This window comes from Heloderma suspectum, chromosome 4 (genome assembly GCF_057233095.1).
Source record: "Heloderma suspectum isolate Gila_16-S chromosome 4, 16-S_ref, whole genome shotgun sequence".
Taxonomy (NCBI): Eukaryota; Metazoa; Chordata; class Lepidosauria; order Squamata; family Helodermatidae; genus Heloderma; species Heloderma suspectum.
The window spans coordinates 101,974,972-102,002,350 of NC_139461.1; the positions used below are offsets into that span (position 1 = coordinate 101,974,972).

General features: G+C 45.0%; 1 protein-coding gene across 4 annotated transcripts in view; it reads left to right on the top strand.

Annotated features, from left to right (window-relative positions):
* The window catches only part of KIAA0319 (KIAA0319 ortholog), a 59,103-nt gene extending 32,297 nt beyond the window's left edge, over positions 1 to 26,806 (top strand). For all 4 annotated transcript variants that reach the window (XM_084850116.1, XM_084850113.1, XM_084850114.1 and 1 more), the window contains 14 exons: positions 2,552 to 2,644; positions 2,736 to 2,868; positions 6,628 to 6,856; positions 7,913 to 8,036; positions 8,433 to 8,565; positions 10,204 to 10,352; positions 13,086 to 13,237; positions 14,770 to 14,908; positions 17,067 to 17,226; positions 18,539 to 18,681; positions 18,771 to 18,893; positions 19,023 to 19,113; positions 22,151 to 22,242; positions 24,108 to 26,806. In XM_084850116.1, the coding sequence (XP_084706242.1) occupies positions 2,552 to 2,644; positions 2,736 to 2,868; positions 6,628 to 6,856; positions 7,913 to 8,036; positions 8,433 to 8,565; positions 10,204 to 10,352; positions 13,086 to 13,237; positions 14,770 to 14,908; positions 17,067 to 17,226; positions 18,539 to 18,681; positions 18,771 to 18,893; positions 19,023 to 19,113; positions 22,151 to 22,242; positions 24,108 to 24,286 (1,940 nt within the window). In that variant the 3' untranslated portion in view covers positions 24,287 to 26,806. The remainder of the gene's footprint in view (positions 1 to 2,551; positions 2,645 to 2,735; positions 2,869 to 6,627; positions 6,857 to 7,912; positions 8,037 to 8,432; positions 8,566 to 10,203; positions 10,353 to 13,085; positions 13,238 to 14,769; positions 14,909 to 17,066; positions 17,227 to 18,538; positions 18,682 to 18,770; positions 18,894 to 19,022; positions 19,114 to 22,150; positions 22,243 to 24,107) is intronic.
* The last annotated feature ends 573 nt before the right edge of the window (positions 26,807 to 27,379 follow it).

Sequence of the window (27,379 nt, forward strand, 5' to 3'; positions counted from 1 at the left end):
CATCTCCCTCCACTGACTGAAGTAAAAAAAAAAAATGCATCTGCCACCACCAGCCTACAATCCTGCATTTAAAATTGAGTTTTCTGCTTCCGTTTTAAATGCAGGATCACAACTGACTGCCTTTACACACACTCCCTTACCAACCTCCCCTTCCCCACCTTCTCCCTGTAGCTTAACTTCTGCTGTAGCATTTTTCTTGCGGCCCCAATCCGAACACAGCCTGCAGACAATTTTGCTCCAGGGCCGGAGTCGGTGGAGGGTTTCTAGGCGATGCCTTTTTCCTGGAATGGAAGGATCACCTATTCTACCTCTTTCCTCTGTTCCCACTCCTCATGAGGGTGATCTCAAAAACCAGACAGGACGCCACGAACTGCATCCTAATCGCCCCTTGGTGGCCCACGCAACCTTGGTTCAAAACGCTGAGAGACCTGTCGCAGGGACATTGCCTACTGCTCCCGCGAATAGACAACTTAATTTCTTGGGACCGAGGTCAAATTCTCCACCCTGATCTCCACACCCTGAAGCTCACGACGTGGAGGATCCAGCCACCGGACATCGCTCCCCACTGATCCTGGCTGCAGCGAGAAAGCCATCTACGCACTGCTCGTACTCAGCTAAATGGGCTTCATTTGTGAAGTTTGCAACTGGCAGCAACTGTAACCCTAATGACTGTCCTCTTACAGATATTTTATGCTTTCTCCAACACTTATACAGTCAAAGACTGAAATATTCCTCCATCAGAGTATATGCCTCGGCGATTTCTGCGATGAGGGGTAACACAGATGGGTGCTGCATCTTCAGCCACCCCTTATGCAAACAATTCTTGCGAGAACTTAGAAATTTGGCCCCCCCCATGAGAGACCTCGTCCCTCAATGGGACTTGTCGCTAGTGCTCAACAGCCTGACATCTGTGCCGTTTGAACCTCGTGCTACAGTGGACTTGAGGCTGTTTTCTTGGAAGGTCATCTTCTTGGTAGCGATTACGACCGCGAGAAGAGCAAGCGAGCTCTCCGCTTTACGAATAAACTCGCCTCACACCATTTTTCATAAGGAAAAGGTGGTACTCAGGCTGGACCTAGCTGTCCTCCCTAAAGTGGTGATGGACTTCCATGTGAATCAGCCAGTTGTCCTCCCTGCTTTCTTTCCATCTCCAACTTCTGATTTGGAGAAGAGACCGCACACTTTAGATGTCCAGAGAGCCCTGGCCATTTATAAATCACGGACTGAGTCCTTCTGTAAGTCACAACGATTGTTCCTGTGCTACGGGGGACATAATAAAGGCTTTCCAGTCTCCTCTCAGAGACTAGCCTCCTGGATAGTACAGGCTGTTCGCTTGGTGTACCACCTCTTGGGGAAAGACTTACCGCCTCGAATCCGAGCACATTCGACAAGGGGAGTGTCGACTTCTACAGCTTTTACAAGAGGTGTGCTTCTGGTGGCCTTGTGTAAAGCGGCTACCTGGTCTAAGCCTTCTACTTTTATAAAGCACTACAGACTAGATGTTTGGGCCCGAGCGGACTGTGCCTTTGGCAGGGCTGTGCTTTCTTCAGTACTACAGTGAGACCCACCTCCGGTAAGTCAGCTTGTTATTTGCCTATGTGTGTGATGCACAGAGACCACGAAGAAGAAAGTCAGGTTGCTTACCTGTAACTGTAGTTCTTCGAGCGGTCATCTGTGCTTTCACACAACCCTCCCACCGTCCCCACTTTGGTGTCAACATGATTTGTTGATACCAAGGTGTTCCTTCTCCTCGGTCCTGGACTGCTTTGCGGCCTCAGGGAACTGAGGGGAAGGAGGGAACCCATGCAATATATACCAGAGACGGTGGGGGAGGGGTTCCCGCCAAAAACTGTTCAGCTTGGAAGTTTCCCGAATGAGTCTCCGCGCAGGCCCCATATGTGTGAATGCACAGGTGACCACTCGAAGAACTACAGTTACAGGTAAGTAACCTGACTTCATTCAGTTTTTGCTTAATTATTTTACTTATATACATGAATCCTTTACTCTTTAAATACAAGACGATATGAAGAAGAAAGAGGGGAAGCCTAAGGGGGAGGGAATGGGGGGCCAGGAGGGGGGAAAGGTTCACTGTTTGTATTATATTAGAAAATGAACAGAATCTAAAACTGTTAATAACAACAGCAACAAAATTATACTAGGCCTCCATTGTGGAGTACTTCACATATTCACCAAATACATTTACATATTCATCCGACACTGAAATACTAACTGCTTGCTGTGACTTTCCTGAATATTTTAATTCACCAAGCTGGGCTTTAACTTTTGGTTTTCCCCCTCCACCCCTACCCTGTTACAATGTATCTAGTTGGGTTTGTACCAGATGTGGCTTTGCTATAGTAATTTACAAGGGTCCATTTTTATCTCTGATATCACTCAACATCTATTTTTTAACTTACTGCTTATATTAGGGATTTAATCTTGTTCAGTGGCTAGAGAATGATTTCTGGTTGCAGAATACGCACAAACCTTGAGTTGCCTGGGATGGATTTATTTAATTAAATGTGGTGTTCTGTTTCTCATCTTTGCACAGCAATCCGAATAAATCAGCCACCTGTTGCTATTGTGTCTCCCAAAGCACAGGAGATTTCTTTCCCTACCATGTCTACTTCAATTGATGGAAATCGTAAGTACCAGGCAGTGACGGTTGTTTTGCCATGCTTGCAGATATGCTAGCTTCCTAATTTATGATTCTGATATATTTCCCTTGAACATAGAAAGTAGAGATGATACTAAAATAGTGAGTTACCACTGGGAAGAAATTGAGGGACCCCTGAGAGAAACGAAGGCATCAGCTGATACGCCTGTCTTACATCTGTCTAACCTTGTTCCTGGCAATTACACTTTCAGGTGAGCGGGCGACATTCTTTCTTTCTGCATGTGCCTCAACAAGCCTGGGAGGGCCAACTTCTGTATTTCCAGGAACCATTCTGTTCTCCACACATTGACCTGGTTCACACATAGTGCTAACCCATTTATTTAACCCATGGTTTGTTGCCTTACCCGGGTTTTGTCTGGCAGACGATCAAACAAACCGTTGTTTGATTTATCAATCCTGGGTTGTTTGTTTCCCTCCTCCTTTGCCTGCTCCCTTCCTGTATCCCAAATGCCCTTGTGGTGCTGTAGTACAGGCATGCAGAGCGGCTGATTTCTTTTTACCATTCTTGCCCACTGCCTCTGAAGCCTGGTGAAACCACCCATGGTTCTGGGTTTGCATATAATGACAAGCCATGATTTAAACAACCCAGAGTTCACAACCCAACAACAAACCATGGGTTCTCTTCATGGGTTGTTCATGGTTCACAAACTATGGTTTGTTAGCACACTTGGGTTTGCACAACATGACAACCCAGAATTCAACAACCCATGCCATGGGTTAGCATTATGTGCGAACTGGAGTTGGATTCCATGAACAGAAGGCACCAGGATCCAGAGGAGGCTTCCTCCTGGAGGAAGGGGGCAGAGAGTTGATCTTTGCTGATTCCCCCTTCCCTCCTCTCTCGGGTGTCCCCCAGCCCTACAGAGCAGCTTTTTAAGAGGCACAGGGGTGTGTATGTGTGCAGGGGGGAGGAGGAATTGTGAATGCTCCAGCATGAGTGGAACTCTGCTAAGTGCTACTCTGGATCCAACCCGTTAGTCTATGGCTAGGGTGAGGAACTTGGGCCTCTCTAGATGTTGTTGGACTACAACCCCCATAATTCCTGACAGTTGGCCATGCTGGCTGGAGCTGCTGAGAGTTTGAGTCCAACCACATCTGGAGGGCCACAAGTTGCCTAACCCAGGTTCATTGTTTGGATCTCTGACTTCACAGACAAAAGAATACAAACACTGGGATAGTATTGGGTGATCATTGCAGGTGGGGAGATAAGGAATAAATGTACTTCCTGAAGGATCCCCCTAAGGAGGTGGATTGACACTGATATTTTACTTTTCTCAAACTTGTCCAGGGTCATCTATATTTCATAGAACATGCATTGGGACGCAGTTTCTTTTCCTTTCAGGTGTAGCTGTGAACAAAAGATTTTACTGTATACGTTGATCCATGTTTGTTAGGGCATTTCTACTTGAGGCTTTTATCCCACACCTTTACTAGAGCTTCTGCTTCTGGATTTTTCGCGGTATTAAGCTCAGCTCCATTACATGTACTTTTTCCTGAGGTTTTCTTTCTCTGCCTTTCTGTATGTTTCATTATACAGCCACTAGATGGTGCTGTGGTATAGCAGAATTGTGGAATTACATGCTGTAAATACAGTTGTTGTTGTTGTTGTTGTTCAGTCGTTCAGTCGTGTCCGACTCTTCATGACCCCATGTACCATAGCACGCCAGGCCTTCCTGTCCTGCGTTCTCTCCCGGAGCGTGTTCAAGTCCATATTCATTGCATCAGTGATGCTATCTAGCCATCTCATCCTCTGCCGTCCCCTTCTCCTTTTGCCTTCAGTCTTTCCCAGCATCAGGGTCTTTTCCAGGGAGTTTTCTCTTCGCATTACGTGGCCAAAATATTTGAGCTTCAGCTTCAGTATCTGTCCTTCCAATGAGCACTCAGGGTTGATTTCATTTAGTATGGACTGGTTTGACCTCCTTGCAGTCCAGGGGACTCGTAAGAGTCTTCTCCAGCACCACAGTTCGAAAGCATCAATTCTTCGGCGCTCAGCCTTCCTTATAGTCCAGCTCTCACAGCCATACGTTACTACTGGGAAAACCATAGCTTTGATTAGACGGACCTTTGTCGGCAAGGTGATGTCTCTGCTTCTTACTATGCTGTCTAGGTTTGCCATAGCTTTCCTCCCAAGGAGCAAGCGTCTTTTAATTTCATGGCTACAGTCACCATCTGCGGTGATCTTGGAGCCCAAGAAAATAAAATCTGTCACTGCTTCCATTTCTTCCCCTTCTATATGCCAGGAAGTGATGGGGCCAGATGCCACGATCTTCGTTTTTTTAATGTTGAGTTTCAAACCAGCTTTTGCACTCTCCTCTTTCACCCACAACAAGAGGCTCTTTAGATCCTCTTCTCTTTCTGCCTTTAGGGTGGTATCGTCTGCATATCTGAGGTTGTTGATAATTCTCCCGGCAATCTTAATTCTGACCTGTGATTCATCCAACCCGGCGTCTCTCATGATGTACTCTGCATATAAGTTACATCAGCAGGGCGACAGTATGCAGCCTTGTCGTACTCCTTTCCCAATTTTGAACCAATCGGTTGTTCCATGTCTGGTTCTTACTGTTGCTTCTTGACCCTCGTACAGGTTTCTCAGGAGACAGGTAAGGTGGTCTGGTACCCCCATCTCTTTCAGAATTTGCCACAGTTTGTTGTGATCCACACAATCAAAGGCTTTAGCATAGTCAATGAAGCAGAAATAGACGTTTTTCTGGAATTCTCTTGCTTTCTCCATGATCCAGTGAAAGTTGGCGATTTGATCTCTAGTTTCTCTGCCTCTTCGAAACCCAGCTTGTACTTCCGGTAGTTCTCGGTTTGCATACTGCTGAAGCCTAGCTTGTAGGATTTTGAGCATCACCTTGCTGGCATGTGAAATGAGCGCAATTGTACGGTAGTTTGAACACTCTTTGGCATTGCCCTTCTTTGGAATTGGAACGTAAACTGACCTTTTCCAGTCTTGTGGCCACTGTTGAGTGTTCCACATTTGTTGGCATATTGAGTGCAGCACATTAACAGCATCATCTTTTAGGATCTTAAATAGCTCAGCTGGAATACTGTCATCTCTGCTAGCTTTGTTGTTAGTAATGCTTCCTAAGGCCCACTTGACTTCACTCTCTAGGATGTCCGGCTCAGGTTCAGTGACTGCACTATCTTGGCTATCAGGGACATTAAGATCTTTCCTGTATAGTTCTTCTGTGTATTCTTTCCACCTCTTCTTAATCTCATCTGCTTCTGTTAGGTCCCTGCCTTCTTTGTCCTTTATCATGACTGTCTTTGCACAAAACGTTCCCTTGAGATCTCCGATTTTCTTGAAGAGATCTCTAGTCTTTCCCATTCTATTGTTTTCCTCGATTTCCTTGCATTGTTCATTTAAGAAGGCCTTCTTGTCTCTCCTTGCTATTCTCTGGAACTCTGCATTCAGTTGGATATATCTTCCCCTTTCTCCCTTGCTCTTCGCTTCCCTTCTTTCCTCAGCTACTTGTAAAGCCTCATCAGACAGCCACTTTGTTTTCTTGCATTTCTTCTTCTTTGGGATTAAATAAATACAATACCATTCAGAAAATGCTGCACTTTCCTTGATCTTAGAACCCCCTGCAATAATGGGTGAGTGAGCAATCACAAGTGCACAATTAAAGCCTCATATAGAAGGGCTCTTAAGATGGGGGGGTGGGGGGTCAGGTAAAATTGGTCTGAGGGCCAGATGTTGACCAGCTAACCATTTGTAGGCAAAACTGAAACTGTGTAATGCATGTCTACTCAGAAGTTCATTGGGAAATTCAATGGGACTTACTCCCAGGGAAGTGTGTATAGGATTGCAGCCTAAAAAGCATATTGCTCCCTAGCTGGCAGACACTGTTAAGTCAGAAGAATCCAATATTCAGAGGAATTTTGAGCATGGGAGAAAGCATGCATTCAGAAGTATGAATTGCCCACATGCTTTTCCTCTTCTTTAGGCTAACAGTTATTGACTCCAATGGAGCAGCTAATTCCACTCTTGCCTCTTTGAGGGTCAACAAACAAGTGGATTATCCTCCTGTTGCCAATGCAGGACCAAATCAGGAAATCAGTTTGCCCCAAAGCTCCATCACACTGAATGGAAACCAGAGCAATGATGATCACGAGATTGTCAGCTATGAGTGGTCCCTCAGCCCCAAAAGTAAAGGCAAGGTGATAGCGATGCAGGTAACTGAAGAGCTTCTTGCTTAATATCACATCATTTGTTATGTATTTCATAGCTTTTGGGAGCAGGGATCCTATGGTGCAGGCTGAAAATGGGCAAAACCTGGTGACTGTCTTGAAGTCAATAGTGGCCAGGAAAGGATGAGCATTACCTTGAAATGCTTGCAGTGTCCTCTGTTTTTTTCCTTGACAAGCAAAATACCATTTGAGTTTAAGCAAACTGTTGCTGTACAAAGGAACAACATGCTGTCTGAGCATGCTAATTGCATTGATTTCCTAGATGTTGACTCGGGAGCAGTCAGAGCGTTGCAGAATATTTGCAGGTGTATTGCTCTGGTTCAGAAATAATGATAGAATGGTACAAAAGGCTGAGCGCAAAAATGTAATGCTGTATTTGAAGTCCCCAGCATCAGATGTAAGGATGTGACCACTTTGCTGAAGCTAAGCAGGTCTGGGTCTGGTTTGTGCTGGGATGGAAGTTCACTTGTGGACCTCCTGTATCCCACGTTGTGTTCCATGTCCAAAGAAAGCTGGGATATGAATATACTAGATAAATAAATACAGATCTTACTATGCTTGCAGTTTTATGTTCTCTTGGCTTGAGCTGATTTTGCATATGTCTGTCTGCTTTTGTGGTTATTCCTCAGAGAGACATGACCTGCAGGTGCTTTACCAGCCACAGGGGACTGAGCTGTATCAAAATGGCAGGGGACATTATGGCTGGCCTAAGCCTCTGTTAGGAAAAGATAAATGGGCACACCTTTTCATAACAGTCATTGGTTAACTCCATTAAAGGGTGAAGTGGCAAATGGCGTTTTGACATAAATCCACATCCTAAAATTCAGTTGGAATAGTCTATATGAAATTTGTTTTGTGTTTTAGGCTTGATATCAGTTTTAATTTCTTTGAAGTATAACTGTGCTAAATGATCTGATACTGCGTCATTATTTCTTAGGATGACTGAAATGCTAAATCTGTTTTAAATGGGATAACACTTTGTACTGTTAACCATTTTTCGCACTTCCTGATTTTTCCTCCCCAATCCCATCACATATATAGGGAGTGAGAAGTCCGTATCTCCAATTATCTTCAATGCAAGAAGGAGATTATACCTTCCAGCTGACCGTTATTGATTCTGCTGAACAGAAGTCCACAGCTGAAGTCACAGTGATTGTCCTGCCTGGTAGGTGGATTTATGGTGTGGCTGACTGAACAGAACATCCTTTAACTGTCTGTTTGTTAAACATCTTTGTACCTGAGCTAACAAATCTAATTTGTCCTTTACTGTTAAGTAGAGGAGGAGGAGAAGGAGGGAGAGATAGCCAGACAGTCCAGCAGCCTCCATTACTTGGGCCTGTGTTGAGCACAGAGGCCAGGATGTGGGAGTTGAGCGCACATACCAAATGAATTCCCCCATCTAGTTGTAAGGTAACTGCCCTGTGTGAGAGACCCAGGAAAAGGAGGGAGTCAGGGACAGGTGTCACCACACAAGGCTCCTGAATAAGAAGGCCATCCATTACCACATTGGGCACTGCTGGGTCCTTTTGGATTTTGAAGATTGTCGTTGTTGTTGTTACAGAAAAGAATACTCCTCCAACAGCCATGGCTGGTCCAGATAAGGAATTGACATTTCCTGTCCAGAGCACTATTCTTGATGGAAGCATGAGCACTGATGACTTTGGCATTGTTTTCTATCACTGGGAGAACATCAGGTATTTTGTAGGAGCGGGGAGAGCTTCTCCAGGAAGGCACTCAGACACATGTACACACCTTGATGGGGCCAACTTGGTAACTGCTACTGCGTTACTTGAAAGGAACTTGAAAAGCTGGGGGTGCAAGTGTTGTGTGGAGCAAGTAGTTTAAACAGAGCAAACTGGTGGCACGAGATTTGAACAGGAAATCTCTCAGGCAAATTCATTGTTCCCGTATTAATAATACAGTGCCTAAGGGTGCTTCCAGTCACGGTTTTTGTTGTGTAATTGTCCTGCCTTATTCACGGAATTTTACAGTGGGGTCCAGATGATGACATCTTCCATTTGTAACTCTCTTCTATTTTTCCATTGCTTCTTCTCTCTGTTTTTCTTACCACGGAAAATCTGTTAAAGAGGGAAAGAGGGAATAGCTGAACCCTGCCTTTTGATTGGTAGCGCTAGGAGGCCTCTGTCGGGGAGCACCACAAGTTTAGACTTTATCAATATTGTTTGTGCAAAATATTGCCCTCTTGGTAAAGTGCCAATAATTGTCTACTAACTTTGTTATGTTCACACTGTCAAAAGAAGAGTGGGATAGGGCAGTAGGCCTTTCCATGATTCCACTGGGGATTGATTTCATTTCCACTGGGATTACCATTTGTTGAAGGATCTTGTGGTCTGTACATATCCCAGGTACCTCCCACAAAACCACTCTGATTCTTAGCATTCTGTGCTTCTGACAAGGTAGTGTAGCTAGAGGAGATGCATCCTCATCATCTGTGTGCTATGGTGACATGTACAGGGAACGATGGGAGAGCAATGTAGCCAGGATTTCAGACACTTGCAACACAATTCTATGTATGTCAATGGCTACTAGACATGATGGCAATCAGGTACCTCCAGTATCAGAGGTGGAATGCCGGTGCACACCAGTGACTGGGGAACATGATCCGGAGGATGCTGTTGCACTCATGTCCTGCTTACGGTTTTCCCAGAGGCAACTGGTTGGCAGTGTGTCAGGAGGCCCTAGCCGGCCTCTTTCAGTCTACTCCAGTAGCCAACTCCAGACACAGACAAAGGATTCTTTTCAAGGCTTTATTCCGTTTACAACTTAATAACTCTATCACCAGCGAGTAAGCTATGAACAGCAGAGTAATCTATGCTCTGGGTTAGAAACAGTTGGTCCCCATTTGAACGAGAATCACTTGCAGACCCTGAACTTATGGGCTAGGGAGAGTCCCTCCCCTTTTCCCTTGGGTCCTCTGGACGCGACTGTTGCTTGCACGCCAAACGGGCGCTACGCCTCTTTTCCGCGCCCTCCATAGCTCAGCGCTGTCTGCGTCTGTGTTGAGCATCCAGCCAGTCCTCCTCCCACGCTCTTTCACTCCCAGGACTACTATCTATGTCTGGAATGCTGGTAGGAGGAAACTCTGCCTGCTGCAGGGCCTGGGAGGGAAGAGCACGCTCCTCTCCCACGGACGGCTGTTCCTCCTCAGAATTAGAACTGCTCTGAGGTTCTTTGGGCTCAGTGTCCATCCTGACACAGTGTGTGAACAGAATGGTGGACCCTTGGTCTGATCCCCATGACTCTTCTGATGTTCTGTGTCCAATGGGGCTTACTCCCTTGTAAGTGTTATTGTTTGTTTGGCTTTGCTGCAGTGGGCCAAGTTCTTTACAAATGGAAAATGTCGACAGCGCAGTAGCGACCGTCACAGGTCTGCAGATTGGAACCTATCATTTCAGACTGACAGTAAAAGATGATGAAGGACTAAGCAGCACTGCCACACTTTCTGTGACTGTTAAGGAGGGTAAGGTGTCCTGCCCTGCCTTTTGAAGGAACTGTTCTGAATAACAAGTGGTTCATAACATCTCCACTGGTTTCTGTGTTTTAACCACTCATGACTTCCCTGTGGCTTCTGTGTTCTTCCATGCCTGTCTGGCTTGCCAAGACCTTGTTTAAAACCATTCAGTTATTTTGTGTCTTTATGTCTTCTTTCTTCATTTTGTTCTTCCACATTTTCTTGAGGTCTTGGGGGCGGGGTGGTGGTGGTGCCGCCGTAGAGGGTCTGTTCATTCACCACAGTATTTTATTTATTTACTTAGAACATCTGTACACCACTTCACATCTGAACAGATTCCAGAGTGGTGAACAATAAAAGATAAAAAGAATAAAACATATTAAAAGTTTTTAAACAAGAGAATACCAGTAAAAAAACATGGCTGGTCAAATCAAGGGGGACTTCTTGAAATAAAGATGTTTTCAGCAGGCACCAAAAACAACACAATATTGGTGCCTGCCTGACCTCCAGAGGCAGGGAGTTCCAAAGAAAGGGAGCCACCATACTGAAGGTTCTTCTCCAGGAAGACTCCAGTCAGGCCATAGGTCCAAGCAAGAACCATCAGGAGCATGCCCTCTGATGACCTCAGTGACTGGGCAGGTTGATAAGGGTGAAGATGCTCTCTTGGGTATCCTGGTCCCATGTTGCTTAGGACTTTATATACTAGTAACAAAACTAAAACCTTAAACCTGGCCTGGTAGCAAATAGGCAGCCAGTGCCGTTCCCTCAGCAAAGGTCACATGCTGAAAATGGGCAGCTCCCGATAACACCTAAGCTGCTGCATTCTGCACTACCTCCAGCTTCCGGACCAGCCTTAAGGGCAGCCCCACATAGAGTGCATTGCAGTAATCCAGTCTTGAGGTTACTAGTGCCTGTACCACTGTGGCCAGGCTATCCCTGTCCAGCAGAGGCTGTAGCTGGCGAACCAGTCGAAGCTGGTAAAAGGCAGTCTGAGCCGCCACAACCACTTGGACCTCCAGTGACAATGATGGATCTATGAGTATTCCCAGGCTACAAATCTAATCTTTCAGAGGGAGTGCAACCCCGTCCAGACCAGGCAATGAGCCTATCTCCCGGACCCGGGAACCACTCACCCACAGGGCTTCCGTCTTGCCAGGATTCAGCTTCAGTTTATTGGCCCTCATCCACCCCATTACTGAGTCTAGGCACTGATCCAGGACTTGCACAGCCTCTCCTGATTCAGATGTCTGATGCCACTTGGCTCCAAATCTCCTAATGACCTCTCCCAGCGGCTTCATATAGATGTTAAACAACATTGGGAACAACAACCCCATAGCTCACTTGCCAAGGGGCCAAGCAATGGTCACCCAATGTTACTCTCTGAAATCAACCCTGCAGGTAAGACCGGAACCACCAGAACACAGTGCCTCTAATGCCCACCCCTCCACCCCTCCCTATTTTGCTCATAAGCTTATGCTGAAAAGATTGGGGAATATCTACCCTTGAACCACTCTGTGAGTTTCACAAGGGGCATCCAGTTAATCCAGGCATATTTTTATCTTTCTATTTAGTGCATTTATTTATATAGCACCTGTCATGGCAGCATGTGTGGGGTTCCCAGTCAGTCTCCCATCCAAGCACTGTCCAAACCCAGATCTGCTTAGCTTCACCAAGGTGACTGCATCATGTGCCCTAAGACCATGGCTGGCATCAAGGGTAGGCATGGTTGGGTACCTGCTGAAGTCTACAACCCCAGAAGTGGCTCACTGACAAGAGCCCTCTGGAGTTGCTCCTCCTCTTCACCCTTGCAACCTGCTTGTTCAACTGCCTCTCACTCTGGCCCAGACAATGGGGGTGGTGAGAGGAGGAGCAGGAGATGCCACTGCCTACTTGCTCCCTGATTTTCTGCCTGCCAAGCAAGCAAGTGGTAGCGATGATGAGAGGGAGCAAGAGCAGCTGGTGACAACGGCGGTGAGAAGATAGACTCCCTGAGGGAGGGGGCCCATGGAGGGAGCCTTGCCCAAGGGCCCTCAAAAGCCTGGAGCCAGCATTGCCTCAGACCATGACTGGGAACGAGGGCTCCACCGTTTCAAATGCTATGTTTATCTGTACCACTTTGTGTGTTAAGAGGTAGTTTGTTAAGTGGTTTTTTGTGTGTGTGGTGGGGGAATCATTATTAATTTGCTTATCTTCTCAATTGTTGCTCAGCGTCTGTTAGGCAGACAATAGTTAGCATATCCTTTAGCCTTGGCCAGTCTATGGAATGGCTCTTGTATATAGTTTTGTTGAGAATTAGCTGATGATTGTTTTCTCTGCCCTCGTCTGTGTTTCTGCCAGCTTGGCTGTGAGTAAAGGAACATGGCCTTTCTCTGTCAGCAACTGATATCGGGGGCGGGGGTTATGTTTTGCATCGTCTACGTATTAAAAAAACTAGGATCCTATGGTCCACCAATTATCCTATATACTAATAGTGAACACATTATCTTAGTGTGGATCCTTAGGCTGGAATAGATCATACTATTCCAATAGTATGTAAAGGGACAATGGTCTGAGTTGGTATAAGGCAGCTTCCTAAATCCAACTATTCTGATCAAGAAATTATTTCAATGTCTCTTTTGATTCCTTCCTGCTACACACATTCTCAGCATTTCCTTCATTTGACCAAGGCACTTGGGCTATTGTATCCATTTTCGTCCTGTTATTTGAACAAAACTCTCCCTCTTTTGCTATTCTGTTGTTTAGAAAGCAACCACCCACCCAAGGCTCGTGCAGGGGGTAAACACCTCCTTGTTCTACCCAATAGCTCTATTGCTTTGGACGGTTCACATTCTACCGATGACCAAGGAATTGTGTCCTATCTCTGGATTCGGGATGGCCAGAGCCCAGCAGCTGGAGTAAGTACATTAATAGTTCAACTACGCCATACTGAATCATTTTATGCATTCCTCTCAGTGTACCCTTTATTTGCCTCATTGCCATGTAATGTAAATGAAGCTGATATGGTCCATTGCTGGGGTCTCCAACACTATGCCCATGGACACCGCTGTGCCCTGAGATACCTCTCTTGGCATCTACCAGGCTGCCTGCCCTGCCTAGTTTTATTTTGTTTTTAAATTAAAAAAAAAATAACTGGGTGGCTGACATGCTACAAACCCAGGTGTCAGCCTCCAGTGCCAACTTTGTTTCCAAAAACGCCTCTGGATCCCACGTCTCTCATCCTCAACAGTTTGCCTTCTGTGAAATTAGTGTTGTTGGAGCAGAAAAATGTGGGTCTTGTGTTTTGGAACTCAGACCCCACCTTTGCCATTTTGTGAATAGGCAAGCCCCCCCATGACAGCCATTCTGTGACGGCACCCACATCACTTGCTGAATGTTCCAAATGTGGCTGGTGACCCAAAATGTTGAGGCATAGGGATGTACGGACTGTGTACAATCCATTTCATCTGCATTTTGTGGAGTGTCAAGCTCCTTTCATTCCGTCATCTGCTCACTGACGGAACCAGATTTTTTTGAGTTTCCAAATTTCTGCAAAGTTGTGCAAATTCACAGCTGCAAAACTGTGTTGTGACAATGCGCAAATTCCCCATGCGCATTTTCACACTTTAGCCCATGGGGGAAATGCACACTTTTGGCTGTTTTTAAAAATTTTGTGTCTTTTTCTATTACTAAATTTGCACAAAATTCCAAAAAGTTAGGAAAACAGTCTGCAAATCTGTGGAATCTGCCTGACTGGGGAAAAGCCATTCCACGGTGGAATCCGCAGGCAGGATTCATAAAAATCGGAACTCATTTGCTTTTGTTGTGGATTTCTCTGACATCCCTACTTGGGGACCCCTGGTCCTTTGGACAGAGAATTCCGCTTGGATTTGGGTTGAGTGGACTTGGGCAAGTCAGGTTGAGACTTGGTTCCCCAGTCTTAAAATAGGAATAAAAGAAACGAAACTCATGGGTTTGAGGACATACATATCATGTACATCAGGGGTGTTGAACCTTTTTCAGCCATAGGGCTGAATTCCATTTTGGAGAAGCTCTCAGGGGCCACGTTCCAGTGATGGGCAGGGCTGGAGGCAAAAGGGGGTGGGGCCAAACTACAGGAAATACCAGCATATTGTAGCATATATCTCTTACTGCCAATAGCGAAGCCTTAGGAGAGGCATTTCAACCTTCTAGAACAGTGAAATAAACTGTGCAAAATTCGGAACACCCCTGAATGATTGCTGATTGGGGGAAAGGGGTGAGGCTTTTTTTGGGAGCCCCAGAGGGCTGGTTTTGACCCCCAAGCCTGATGTTCCACATTCCTGACCTACATCCCCATTTGCTAGGCTGTTCTCACCCAGTTTTGTGGCAGGCAGTTATAAAACTATTGGCCTGGGGTAAGAATGCATCTGAAGTGGTGTTTTCAGTGCTGACTCTTTGACTTTTCAAGGATGTGATACATGGCTCAGACCACGAAGCGGTATTGCAGCTGACTAATCTTGTAGAAGGGAGCTACACTTTTCACCTGAAAGTCACCGATGGCAAAGGAGATTCAGATGTCGACACAGCTTTTGTGGAAGTGCGACCCGGTATGATATTTAAGAGGACGTTTATAGCATATGCTAGGTTTTCTGTTCCGCCCAAATCCTTCCTCCTCTTTTACAAGGCTAGGTCACCAATTTAGATGTGAAATCCTAGGTTGATAGTTCAGTGGCAGGTTTCCCATTGACAGGGCTGGCCCAAGACATTTGGGGCGAAGAACAAGATGGTGCCCCCTTGCATTCCATGAACAAAATCTGTCTGGAAAGGCAGATGTATCTATCTTCAATACTAACGATGAGACAATGTCCTCCACTAAACCTGAAGGCAGCAGGCTATCTTAAGGGGTGCAGAGTAGGCTGCAAGGCACACAGCTGTCTCCTTGAGTACCTTGCTGCTACCTCCCAGCATCTGCCGCCTGAGGCCCTGCCTATTGATGCTGAAGTTGTTAAGGTCTCATTCCATTGTTTTGAATCTCCATTGCAGTTCAAGCTAGCTGGCTAAAGCAGATGTGAAGTACTGTCCTATCAGAAGTCTTGGTTCAGTTCCTGGATTCTCATCACTGATGGAGTGATGAGACTGCTTGAAACCCACTCACTTTTCAAGAGGTAGCTCCATAGGCCACTTATGGGTCAAATCGAACTTTTCAAGTCTCTCCCACTCTCCCCAGCGTCTTCAGCTGAAAGGTTATTTCCTCCTCTTGTTGCCACTGTTGGTATGCTTTCTGATGCTTCCTCAGTGGCTGCAGGCTCCATAATCCTTACTGCCATGCTTTCTTAATGGCAGCATCCATGGCATGGATGCCCCAAAGGACTGTGATGACATGGTGGCCATTGAGAGAGGGAGGTGTGGGGGAATGATACCGGTACTGAAATGGGAGATGGAGAGGGGGAGCTAGTGCAGGGCAAAACAGTGCCCTCCAGATGGTTTGTCCCATAATCCCCGACCACTGGCCATGATGTCTGGGGCTGATGGGGGCTGTAGTCCAAACCATCTGGTGGGCACCAGGTTCCCCATCCCTGGGCTAGCCTACTATATAAAGTTAGCTGGCTGCCACACATTGTTTCAGTAAGTATAATGTGCTAGAAATTGGACCCATTTCTTTGTGTCAGAAATAATGTGAACATGTCACACAAACATTATTTATTCTGAAGCTGTTGCTCCATCTGTTGCATTTTGTTCCATCTGAGTTATAAAAATGAGCCAGTCCTTTTCTGAGTCAAATTCTGCCCTGTGTTCTGGTAGCAGGAAAGCTTCCGTTGGATAGTTAGCTGTTCCCTCAAAAATGTATAATTGCAGTTGCTCCAATCACTGCCCCTTTTCATTCCCCAGCATTTTTTTTTCAGTGCCTCAAAAATATGCAATTGGGGTCATTTTTAAAAAAAATATTATTACTTTGTCAGTCGTTCGCAAGCATACAAGTGCACGCTTATAGCTGTCCAGTACACATAGCCTTGCCTGGTTAATTTCCTTGTCTGTTTCAGCTGTCAAAGGGATGAAGGGGAGTAGGTAACATGCAAGAAAATTGACAATATGAGGTTGCATAGGCTAATTTGTGCATGGTTGTGAAGGACCAGGACAGAAATAACACTAAAGGGAAGGAAGGACCCCGTAGTGCAATTCAGAAGCACTGAAAAGGGAGGAGGAAGCCAAAGGAGTAGGTGCAATATCTCCCCATTTTCAATGTTGCCCTCTTGCTTTTAAGCATTGGACTGACACTTCTCAGTGTTCCCCACCTTTTCAACGCTTCTCCAAGTTTCCAGCTACTCCAGAAAGGGGCGATATTAATGATCGCAAAAACTGAGGGGCACGGCTTTTCTGCCACTCTTGCCAGGGGGCTCTATAGCCAATCACAGTAACCCACAATAAAATCAGTCTTCTGGGTTCAGATGACATGACAACCTATCATGGCAAAAATAACCCTACAACAGGCCATGGGTTTTTGCTGTGGCTTGTTGCCAAAAAATAAGCCATCCTGCAGAAATCGCTTTGGGTTTGAATGACATGACAATCAACTATGGCTGACTGCCCATGATGGGTTGTTGTGTCGTGCAAACCCAGTCATTGCAATGTTTTGCAAATATCAGTTTGGAACTTGCATGTTCCTCTTTTTGTTCCTAGGAAATGCTAATTTAGAAGTCAGATATCCATGTGCCAAGACAGCATTCAACATGCTCTGAAAGATGTGCATAATTTTTGCCTTCACAGACCCTATGAAAAGCAGCCTGCTGGAACTCATCTTGCAAGTTGGTGTTGGCCAGCTGACCGAACAACAGAAAGACACTCTTGTGCGACAGCTAGCAGTGCTCCTGAACGTCTTGGATTCAGACATTAAAGTTCAGAAGATACAGGCTTATTCTGATATCAGGTACAGAGAACTACCCAAATCAATACAGAGCAGAAATCTTCGTTCTAGTGGCAAGTATTGTAGGTAGAGAGATATTGACTGGGTTCGGATGACACAGCAACCCCTCGCATAACCCACGCATGCCAGGTTGGCACGACACAACAACTGCCGAGCGAGGGTTGCATATTCAAAATGGCAGCTGCACATGCCCTGCATGGCTGTCATATCGTGTGAACAGCCCATCTGCTTGCCAGACTGAACTGCATTATTTTATAAGGGCTGCAATCCTATACATCAGCGATGGGGAAACTCTCGCCAGCCTGGCCCATCCAGCCCCCTGAAGGGTAGTGGGGAGAACAATCCATGCTGATATCTCTGACCAGGGACCAGAGAGAACAGCAGCGGTTCCCTTGGTGTGCCCACACTCCAACCCTCTGCGCTGGGAGAGGGACGAGCATTCTAAGGGCTTCTCCTGCTCCACATCCTCTCCACTGGGGGAAGGTGCAGGGCAGGCAAAGCCATCCTGACCAAGTTGGTAGCTGGACAAACATTCCTCCAGCCAGTGCCCGTCAGGGTAGTTTTGCTGCTTGATGTAGGGTCATGACCCTACCCCCTGATGGTATCTGGCCAATGGAGGGCCAGGTCGATGGGGGTGATTCCCCCCCCAATTATATTTTGACACCCCTTGTATACACACTTACCTGTGTTTAACTCCCACTGAACTTAATAGGACTTACTTCAGAGTAGACATGCACAGGATTACACTGATTGTAAATTAAGACTTGGACTGACTCGCTGAGCAACCAGTGACCTAAAGACTAAAGCTGAATTCTGCATTTTTAGTTGAGAAATCGCCTATAAACACATGATGCTTAAAATAAAAATAATCTCTCCCTGTAATGCAGGGGTGGGCAACTTGTGGTCCTCTAGGTGTTTTTGCATCTACAATTCCCATAATCCCTCACCATAGGCTATGCTGGCTAGGCCTGATGGGAGTTGTAGGCCAAAGCATCTGGAGGGCTGCAAGTTGCCCACCTCGGCTGTAGTGGGGCACTTTCTGAATACAATCTTGGGTCTCTGGAACGTCATGCTTTATAACTTGTAGTTTGCATCTTGAATTGCATGGGACTAGAACTCCGCAGCTTTGTCGGCAGTCAGATAATACTAAAATGAGGTGTTGTTACAAGGAGGAGAATCCTTGATATGGTGTAAGCAATATAAAGGCCACAGGAGAAATCCTGGCTGCAAGAATATTTCTTACATTTGAAAGGCTAACACATTTTTAATGCTATAAATATAATATAGATCTTTCATATATGCATCCTCTCTTCAGCACAGCTGTTCTGTTCTATGTTCAGAACGGACATCCTTTCAAAGAGATAAAGGCTTCAGATGTTGCACAGATGCTACGTTTGCAGCTCTTGAAGGAAAAGCCAGGCTTCTTGCTTTTTAAAGTGCTTCGTGTTGACACGGCCGGTATGTATTGGTGCTACAAAGCAGAACACCATTATCTGAATGCCAAAACCCGTGCAATGTGAACAGCATCAGTTGTTTTGTTTTTATAGCTTGCCTCTTAAAATGCTCTGGACATGGACATTGTGACCCCATCACCAAACGTTGCATTTGCTATCAACTGTGGATGGAAAATTTGATACAGCGGTACCTAAACAATGGGGAGAGTAATTGCGGTGAGTTGGGAGGAACTGAATCAAGTGTTCTGGGAATGGATGTGGAACAGAGCAGATCTGTAAAGTTCCTATCTTGAACGCACAAGTGTATTAATGGCCCCTCTAAATTGTTCTATGTCTGTCTTCTAGAATGGAGTGTACTTTACATAACAGCATCTGCTTTAATTTTGATTGTGCTGCTGGTGGGGTTAGCCTGTCTCTGCATCTGCTGTTGCAAAAGGTAATAATAATAATAATAATAATAATAATAAATAATAATATCATCGTCGTCTGTTCAATTTAAATGAAGCATACCTTGGTTCTGTACTGACAGTCACAAACCTAGATTAATTCCAAAATCCCTTATTAGTGTAATACCAACCAAATTAGGGCAACCAAAAGATCACCAGCAATGTGCGAGCTTTCGAAAACTCCAGATCTCTTAATCAGGTGAGATGTTACAAAAAGCAGGTTGGCTGGGGGCGGGGGGTAGCAGTGGGATGGGATGGGAAAAAATGCTGACTTGATGGTGAAGCCACAGTGTCTGTATGTTCTGAGAGCCTTCCACACAAGGCCTTTATTGTGTGCTTGTGATTCCTCACTTATGGTAGTCTGTGGGTCCTTTACACAATGTCACCCTCCTCCAGGGCCTTTCCCATGCTTTGCAACCATTTTGGCAAGTTTTCTTTTAATGGGGGAAGTCTGGTATTATTTGTGAATGGCAGGATAAAGCCTAGAGTAATTGCGCAATTCTGCTATACCACAGTGCTACCTAGTGCTTGTGTATTAGAACATAAGGAAAGGAAGAGAAAGAAAACACACAGAAAAAGACACATGTAAAGGAGCTGATTTTAATCCTGCAAAGAATCTGGAAACAGAAGCCTTGGTAAAGTGGGTTAAAAATCTCATGTAGAAAAGCCCAGAGTCTCAAGATGAAGTGGGGGAGGAGGAGTCTGCAGACATTCAAATTAGGCTCTACCGGTCATGTGATCATTACAGGTAGATTAGAATCCCTATTTTCTTCATAAACTTGTGCTGATAGGGAATATCCACCCTTTAACCACTCTGTGAGTTTGTCAAGGGGCATCCAGCTAATCTAAAGTGAGGTCTGCTTCATAAGTATACAGTGCCTTGCATAAGTATTCATCCCCCTTTGACTTTTCCACATTTTGTTGTGTATTAAAATTTAATTAAAACCTGGAATTAAAATGGATGTAAATAGACCAGGGTGTGGTCTGAAGGCATGTGAGGCAGCCACCTTGCTGAAGCTAAGCACGTCTGCGTCTGGTCAGTGTTTGGAGGGGAGACCACCTGAGAACCACATATAGCCACCTTGAGTTCCAAGATGAAAGGTGGGATATAAATGTAATAATAAAAAATAATAATTAGGATTTCTTGTCACTGATCTACACAAAATAGCCCATAATGTCTAAGTGGGGAAAAAGCCTACATATTTTACAAAATGATTTACCAATAAAAAGCTGAAAAGGGATTGCAGAAGTATTCACCCCTTTTGCTGTGACACCCCTAATGGTTCTGATGCAACCAACTGTCTTCAGAAGTCACATAATTAGTTGGAGTCCACCTGTGTGCAATTCAAGTGTCACATGATCTCAGATTAACTAACCTGTTTCTGGAAGAACCTAGAGTTTGTGGGTGAGTATATCTAAACAAACAGCATCATGAAGACCAAGGAGCTATCAAAATAAGTCCAGGATAAAGTTCTGGAGAAGCACCAATCAGGGTTGGGTTATAAAAAAATATCCCAAATTATGAACATTCCTCTGAGCACCGTTCAATCCGTTATTACAAAATGGAAAGAATATGGCACAGCCGCGACTCTGCCTAGAGAAGGCTGTCCACCAAAACTCAGTGACCAGCTAAAGAGGGCATTAGAGAAGCAACCAAGAGGCCAATGGTAACTCTGAAGGAGCTGGAAAGATCCACAGCTGAGATGGGAGAAACCATCCATCCATGGGACAACTATCACCCAGATGCTCCACAAACCCAGGTTTTATGGAAGAGTGGTATGAAGAAAGCCATTGCTGAAAAAAACCCATATCAAATCCTATTTGGATTTTGCCAAAAGGCATGTGGGAGACACGGCAAACGCTGGAAAAGATTCTCTAGTTGGATGAGACCAAAACTGAACTTTTTGGCCTTACTGCAAAATGCTATGTGTGGCGCAAAGCCAACAGTGCTCATCGCCCTCTCAACACCATCCCTACAGTGAAGCAAGGTGGTGGCAGCACCATGTTGTGGGGATGCTTTTTATCGTCTGGAACTGGGAAACTGGTCAGGATTGAGGCCAAGATGGATGGAGCCAAATACAGGGCAATTCTAGAGGAAAACCTGTTTCGATCGGCAAGGGACCTGGGAATGGGGTGGAGGTTCACCTTCCAGCAGGACAATGACCCTAAACACACAGCCAGAGTTACACTGGACTGGCTTAAAAAGAAGATCCTGAATGTTTTAGAATGGCCCAGTCAAAGCCCAGACCTCAATCCAACTGAAAATCTGTGGCAAAATGTGGAAATGGCTGTTTACTAACGGTCCCCATCTAACCTGACAGAGCTTGAGCAGTTTTGCCAAGAAGAATAGGCAAAAACTGCAGGATCCAGATGCGCAAAACTGGTAGAGACTTACCCCCAAAGACTCACAGCTCTAATTGCTACCAAAGGTGCTTTTACCAAGTATTGACTTGGGTGTGAATGCCAATTCACACCCAACATGCCAACAAATGCCAATTTGTTTTTGCTTAATTAACTTTTGTGCCACAATAAAAATATTTTGCACCTTCAAAGTGTTAAGTATGTTGTGTAAATCAAATGGTAAAAATGCCAGTTAAATCCATTTTAATTACAGGTTGTAACACAACTAAACGTGGAAAAGTCAAAGGGGGGTAAATACTTATGCAAGGCACCGTACTTTTGTGGCTATTCATAATGCAAAATGGTGTGGGCAGAGGTGCACTTGTGGCCACCCACAGTCCAACCATGCTGGTACAACCATCTTTGTTTTGGCCGCTGGTAAAATGGCTTCTCAGATGGAGCTCCACCCACAGGATTACGCTATGAGTGGCCACACCTGTAGCAGGCGGCATGTTTTAAATGGTCCTGAATATGATGGCATGAATGATGCTCAAGGGAGAAGCTGCACATAACAGAAATCCTGTGTTGTTTGGGTTGTTCCTAAGGAAACAACATTTGTGGGTGGGAAATTTGTACTTCGTTTGCCAGCGATGTGTGCGAAATTAATTATTTTTGTTCACTTTTTAGCAGAAAGAGGACCAAAATAAGAAAGAAAACAAAATACACGATTTTGGATAACATAGATGAGCAGGAGAGGATGGAGCTCAGGCCCAAATACGGTATGACCTTTTTTCTTTCTTTTTGTGTCTTCTGATCTGTGCTATGTTTAGTAAGGGACTTTTTAATTCATATGTGAGTTCTATTTTTCAAGAAAGTCATACATAATTTTCCTTTGCCTGTGTCTAGTGACTTTACAGTTGAGGGGAGAATTGCATCTGATGGAGCAGGCCATCCACCAAAGTTCCTGCCATAATAAATCAGTGGTCTCTCTGATGCTATAGCATTGCTTACATTTTTCCCAAGGCACCCAGCCATTAAATGTGTTTGTTTTCAGCTATTTCTATCCTGTCTTTCTACACTAAAGTGTAAACATGCTGTTTTGGTTCCTGTTTGGATTCAGCTTTAACTGACGTTGTTCTGCTTTAACCGTGGCTCAGACTAGAGCTGTGTGCAAATGGCCTCTCCGAGTTCTCTTGTGGGCAGAGAAAATGCAGGGGGATGGGGATGGATGGACAGATTTCATTGAATTTTTCAAGGGGGAAGAGAAATTCTTCACCAGTTTCATGGGGACGAAGAGGGGAGGGCTCGCTATTAGCAGTGGCAGCAACACAGCTCCTTCCCCCCCCCAGGTCCCCCCCCGGCTGCAAACGGCAGCAACACAACAGCAGCGCAGCCTTGCCACCATTTTGCATCTTCCACAATGCCCAGGACATTGAGGGTGTGTGTGTGTGGGGGGGGGGGGCAGCTGCCACCCAAAAAAAGGGGTGGAGAATATTTGGAGAAAATTCTACCATGTGGCTTTTTTTTGGGGGGGCAGGGTGAGAAAAAGAAAAATCTCAGACATTTTCTCACAAAAATGTATTTGAGATACCTCAGCTCAGTTCTATCAGGCCTATAAAGAGTCCAGTCCGCAGGCTCATCAGAGGTGATGGCAGTTCAAAGCCATGCAGCTACTCATCCTTGGCAGTGTGTATGTGTAGGGGAGACAAGCTGTCTTGTCCTTCTTCCTCTCCCACTCTTTTTCTCTCCCACAGCCTGCAGAGGACAGACAGTTGCATGGCTTTGGAACACACGACTGCAATCATCCTTGTCTGATTAGCCACTGACTGGGAAAGATGTTGAGAGGCTTAGGGTGCTTCCAAATGAGGCTTTTATTCCACAATTACACTGCCTTATTCACTGAATTTTAGAGTTTTTCTGCATGAGACATTTATTGTGCACTCATGATTCATTGCTCTTGGTTGTTTATGGGTTCCTTAGGTGGCGTTTTGCTTCTGTTTTTTAAGAGCACTTTCCTGGTATTTTTTAGAGCAGGAAAAATGGAGTATTATTTCTGAAAGCAAAAGAAAAGATATTTTCCAGCTTGTGTAATTGTGATATTCTGCTATAGCACAGCTACACCTAGAGGTTATGTAGCGGAAAAGCAGGAAAAGAGACGCTTTTTGTGTAGAACTCGGATTTCAATTCTGTGATGAAACCAAAAGTAGATACGCCGATTAATAGCCTTGTGTAGAAAAGCTCTTACAGGGCTCCAGACATTGTCTTCTATTTGCAGCCCTCTCAAGTTTTCCCATTGCTTCTTCTATCTCTTTTCTTACCAGAAAAGAATCTGTTAAGCAAGAAAAGAGAAGCTGCACAGCGCCTTTTGATTGTTAGTGATAGGAGGCCCCCACCTGGAAGCACCTTTAGTCAGACGTCGCAAAGGAACATTGCAAGGGAAGTGTATTCCTCTTTAAAGAGGCATAGAGCACCTGTTGCACACAGGACACTGGTGTCGCTTTGGAGCAGGCTGACTATTTATAGTTGTCTAAGATATAACATTACTTCCGAAACTTGATATTGTGAATGGGATTTGATGTTGCTGCATCAAATCATAAAAATAGACATGCCCAGGAATCTTCTGTTTCTGCCTTCCCCATCCCAGGTATAAAACACAGAAGTACAGAACACAATTCCAGCCTGATGGTTTCGGAGTCTGAGTTTGACAGTGACCAGGACACCATCTTCAGCAGAGAGAAGATGGAAAGAGGGAACCCAAGGAACATCCTGAATGATTCTGTTAAAAACGGCATCTCTTTCAGCTACAGCTCAAACGACAGATAAACAAAGAAGCTGCATCGAGAAGACTTGTTGATCTGGCACCCCAAGGAAATACTGGACCTCCCTTCTTTATTTCCCGAAAACTATACTGGTGGCAGATGAAACAATAAACTTCCAGCATAGCAGAAGGGGAAATGGTCATGGCAGATTTCCCCTTTTTGTTCCTTCGACAAGTAGACGGCACCTTTTAAACTCGCCACATGAGATTGGCGGAACGGTTTTTAAGCCTACATTGCTGGAGATGCTCTTCACATAATAACTCATGGATGTCTAAAGGTTACTACTACTGAAGTCCCAGCCAAGGCTGTTACATTATGAGGATCACATATGAAAGCTTCTTTATATTCTTGTTTCCCATCGAAAGCAGTGGCTATACATTTATATGGAGTCCCTTATTTCAGTCTGCAATTTACCTTAGCTATTAAAAGCAGTGTTTGGCTACAGCGTCTATATCCATACATCACTTTTATCCGAACCTACAGGGCTGGAATGGGAAGCCTCTGTTTTGACTACAGCTCCCAGCATTCCTGACCACTGGTCATGCTGGCTAGGGCTTATGGGAGTTGAGAGTCCCAACATCATCTGGAGGGCCACCACAGGTTCCCCACCCCTGATGTAGGGGTGTGGGGTGTGATGAAAGGGTGTTTGTGATACTGTACTATTCTCTAGGATAGTATATCCTGGGGTTAGGCAGTGCACTTGCAATGATTTTATAAATGGTACCAGGCCATAGTCTGGGGGTACATGATGCAGAAGCCTTGCTGAACTGAGGCCGGTCTGGGTTTGGGTCTGCTCAGGAGACTGCCTGGAAAGCCTCAGTTTACAAAAGAAAGGCAGGCCCTCAATACAGTTTATGCAGGCCTTATAGTGCAATCCAAAGGGGGCCGGGGTGGGGGTGGGGGCAAAGCAGCGGATCTACCATCTTGCTGGCTTGTGCCAGGCTGGGTTGAAGTGGGTGGGTGTTTTTTCCTTTTCCTCCTAGCAGTGCAGGTTTTATTATTATTTTCTTTCTATTGGTTACAGCCCATGGGTGGGGATGTAGGTTTGCTTGGTGAAGAAACTGCAAATTCCTACGCCCTGCTGGCTTGCACTGGCAGGGCAGAAGTGTGTGTGTGGTGACGGGGGTGGGAGTGGTTTCCTCGTCCCCTGCTGAGGACAGGTGTTTTCTAATTTCCCTCCCACTGACTGCAAGGGTGGGAGGGAAATGAACCACACTAGCTCCAGAGGGGGTGTTTTTTGGCTGGTTTAGGGTGGGAGAGGCTTGGGGGAATGGGAGGGCTTTGGATCCTGCTGTGCAAAGGCCTCCCTTGTCCCCCCAACACGCCCCTTTTCAGTCCCTATCACCAGTGGAGCAACGACGGCAGAGGAGTAATGGTGGCAGAGGTTTCTGTTGCTGCAATGAGGTGGCTCCTCCCTGTCAAACGGCAGAGAAAGGAGGCCCACAATATAGGCCTGCGCTCATGATAGAACTGGAACATGCTTGCCCTCTACAACAAACTGTAAATACATCCAATCCGTGCAGTCCACTGTGTGTTGCAAACAGACTGCTGGACTAGATAGGCTCTTGGTCTGATCCAGCAGTGCTGCTCTTACACTTGTAAAGTAAGGGGTACACCTATGAACACCTCTGAGGCAGGGACTAAGCTAGCCTTCTGAGAAAACAAAAGTTAGCATCAAAGACAGGAGTCCTTGCAGGTGCATTTTATTTAACTGAGTGTGAGGCTTTGAGCAGTGCACCCCATCCACATGTGAGTCAATGGAGTAGGAGGCTTCTACATGCAACTGAGCACTGGGTTTGGCCTGGGAGATCTGCAGAGGCAATTTAAGTAGGTTGACCTCAGTGTGTGAACTACACTGCAGGGTGGTTATAAGCCACAGCACCTTCCAACCTGTGATGAAGACAATGCATTTGCTTTGTAATTTTCACTTTTTTAAAGATTTCATTTTAAACATAGTTAAAATGATTAGGAACTCTTTTTCTTTGATGCTGTCTTTTGGGTCTCCAACCCTAGTCTTGCTTTATAACGTCAAAGGAGCAGATGGGGTCATCAAATATGGCTGCCTTTACCCTGTTCTAATTTGGCTTTAAGAAGAATTGTTCCAGGGGAAGTTCCAGAGCCAGCCACAATAAGGAATTTAGGTAAGATATTTAAGAACTAGATCTTTGTATCTATTCAAAGTTTACACGTAAGAGGAGTTTGACACTTGCCTACCACATGTTTCTCACTAGGACTGAAAGAGAGGTGTCTTTTGTTTATATCAATTAATCGCAAATATTCACTAGAGGAATTGAAGAATTTCTAGTTTTCAGGGGCTCGCAAGAATGGGTTCTAGCTATTAAATTATGTCTTAGGGGTTCAAACGTGGTCAGTAATCATGGGTGAAATTAAATAATCTTACTATCTATCAAAAATGATTATAAATCATGATTATTGAACAAGAACCAATTGTGTCTGTGTGTGTGTGTGTGTGTGCATATATCTTTAACCAACAGAAGCTGATCCAATAAAAGATAATACCTACCCACATTGTGTCTTAAACTTCATGCAAATATAACAAAGATCTGAGAGTCAATAGGCTTGCAAATCCCACAATTTTGACAGTAAATAGAATGCCCACCAATTTGAAAGGCAAACGTTTATTATATTTCTTTAACAGGTATGAGTGTTAAACTTGCTAGGAAAAAGCAAGCAAACAAAGGTAAAATGTAAGAAATGAAGTATCCCATTCTATGAAGGAATCACAGTATATAACACTTTTAATATATTTACATCAAAAATGTTAAACATACACACAAAAATTATATATAACCAACCTGATCCAGTCCCAGAGTGAACTTCTTAGACAGGAAGGCTAATAGTATCTTTTCACACACTATGAACAATTTGTCCTTCTCATAGATGTTTATTTTATTCTCTCAGGTTTAAAGTGTTGAGAAGCTTTCGATTTATAGGGTTGGGGGGGTTGTCTTTTTTTAAAAAATCAGTATTTCCAGGGACATGCCAAATCATAGCAGCTGTCTCAAGGAAAGCAATATTTGAGAATGGATTCATGGGCAGAATCCAATGGGGCGCTTATGCCCCCGCCAATTCCTTT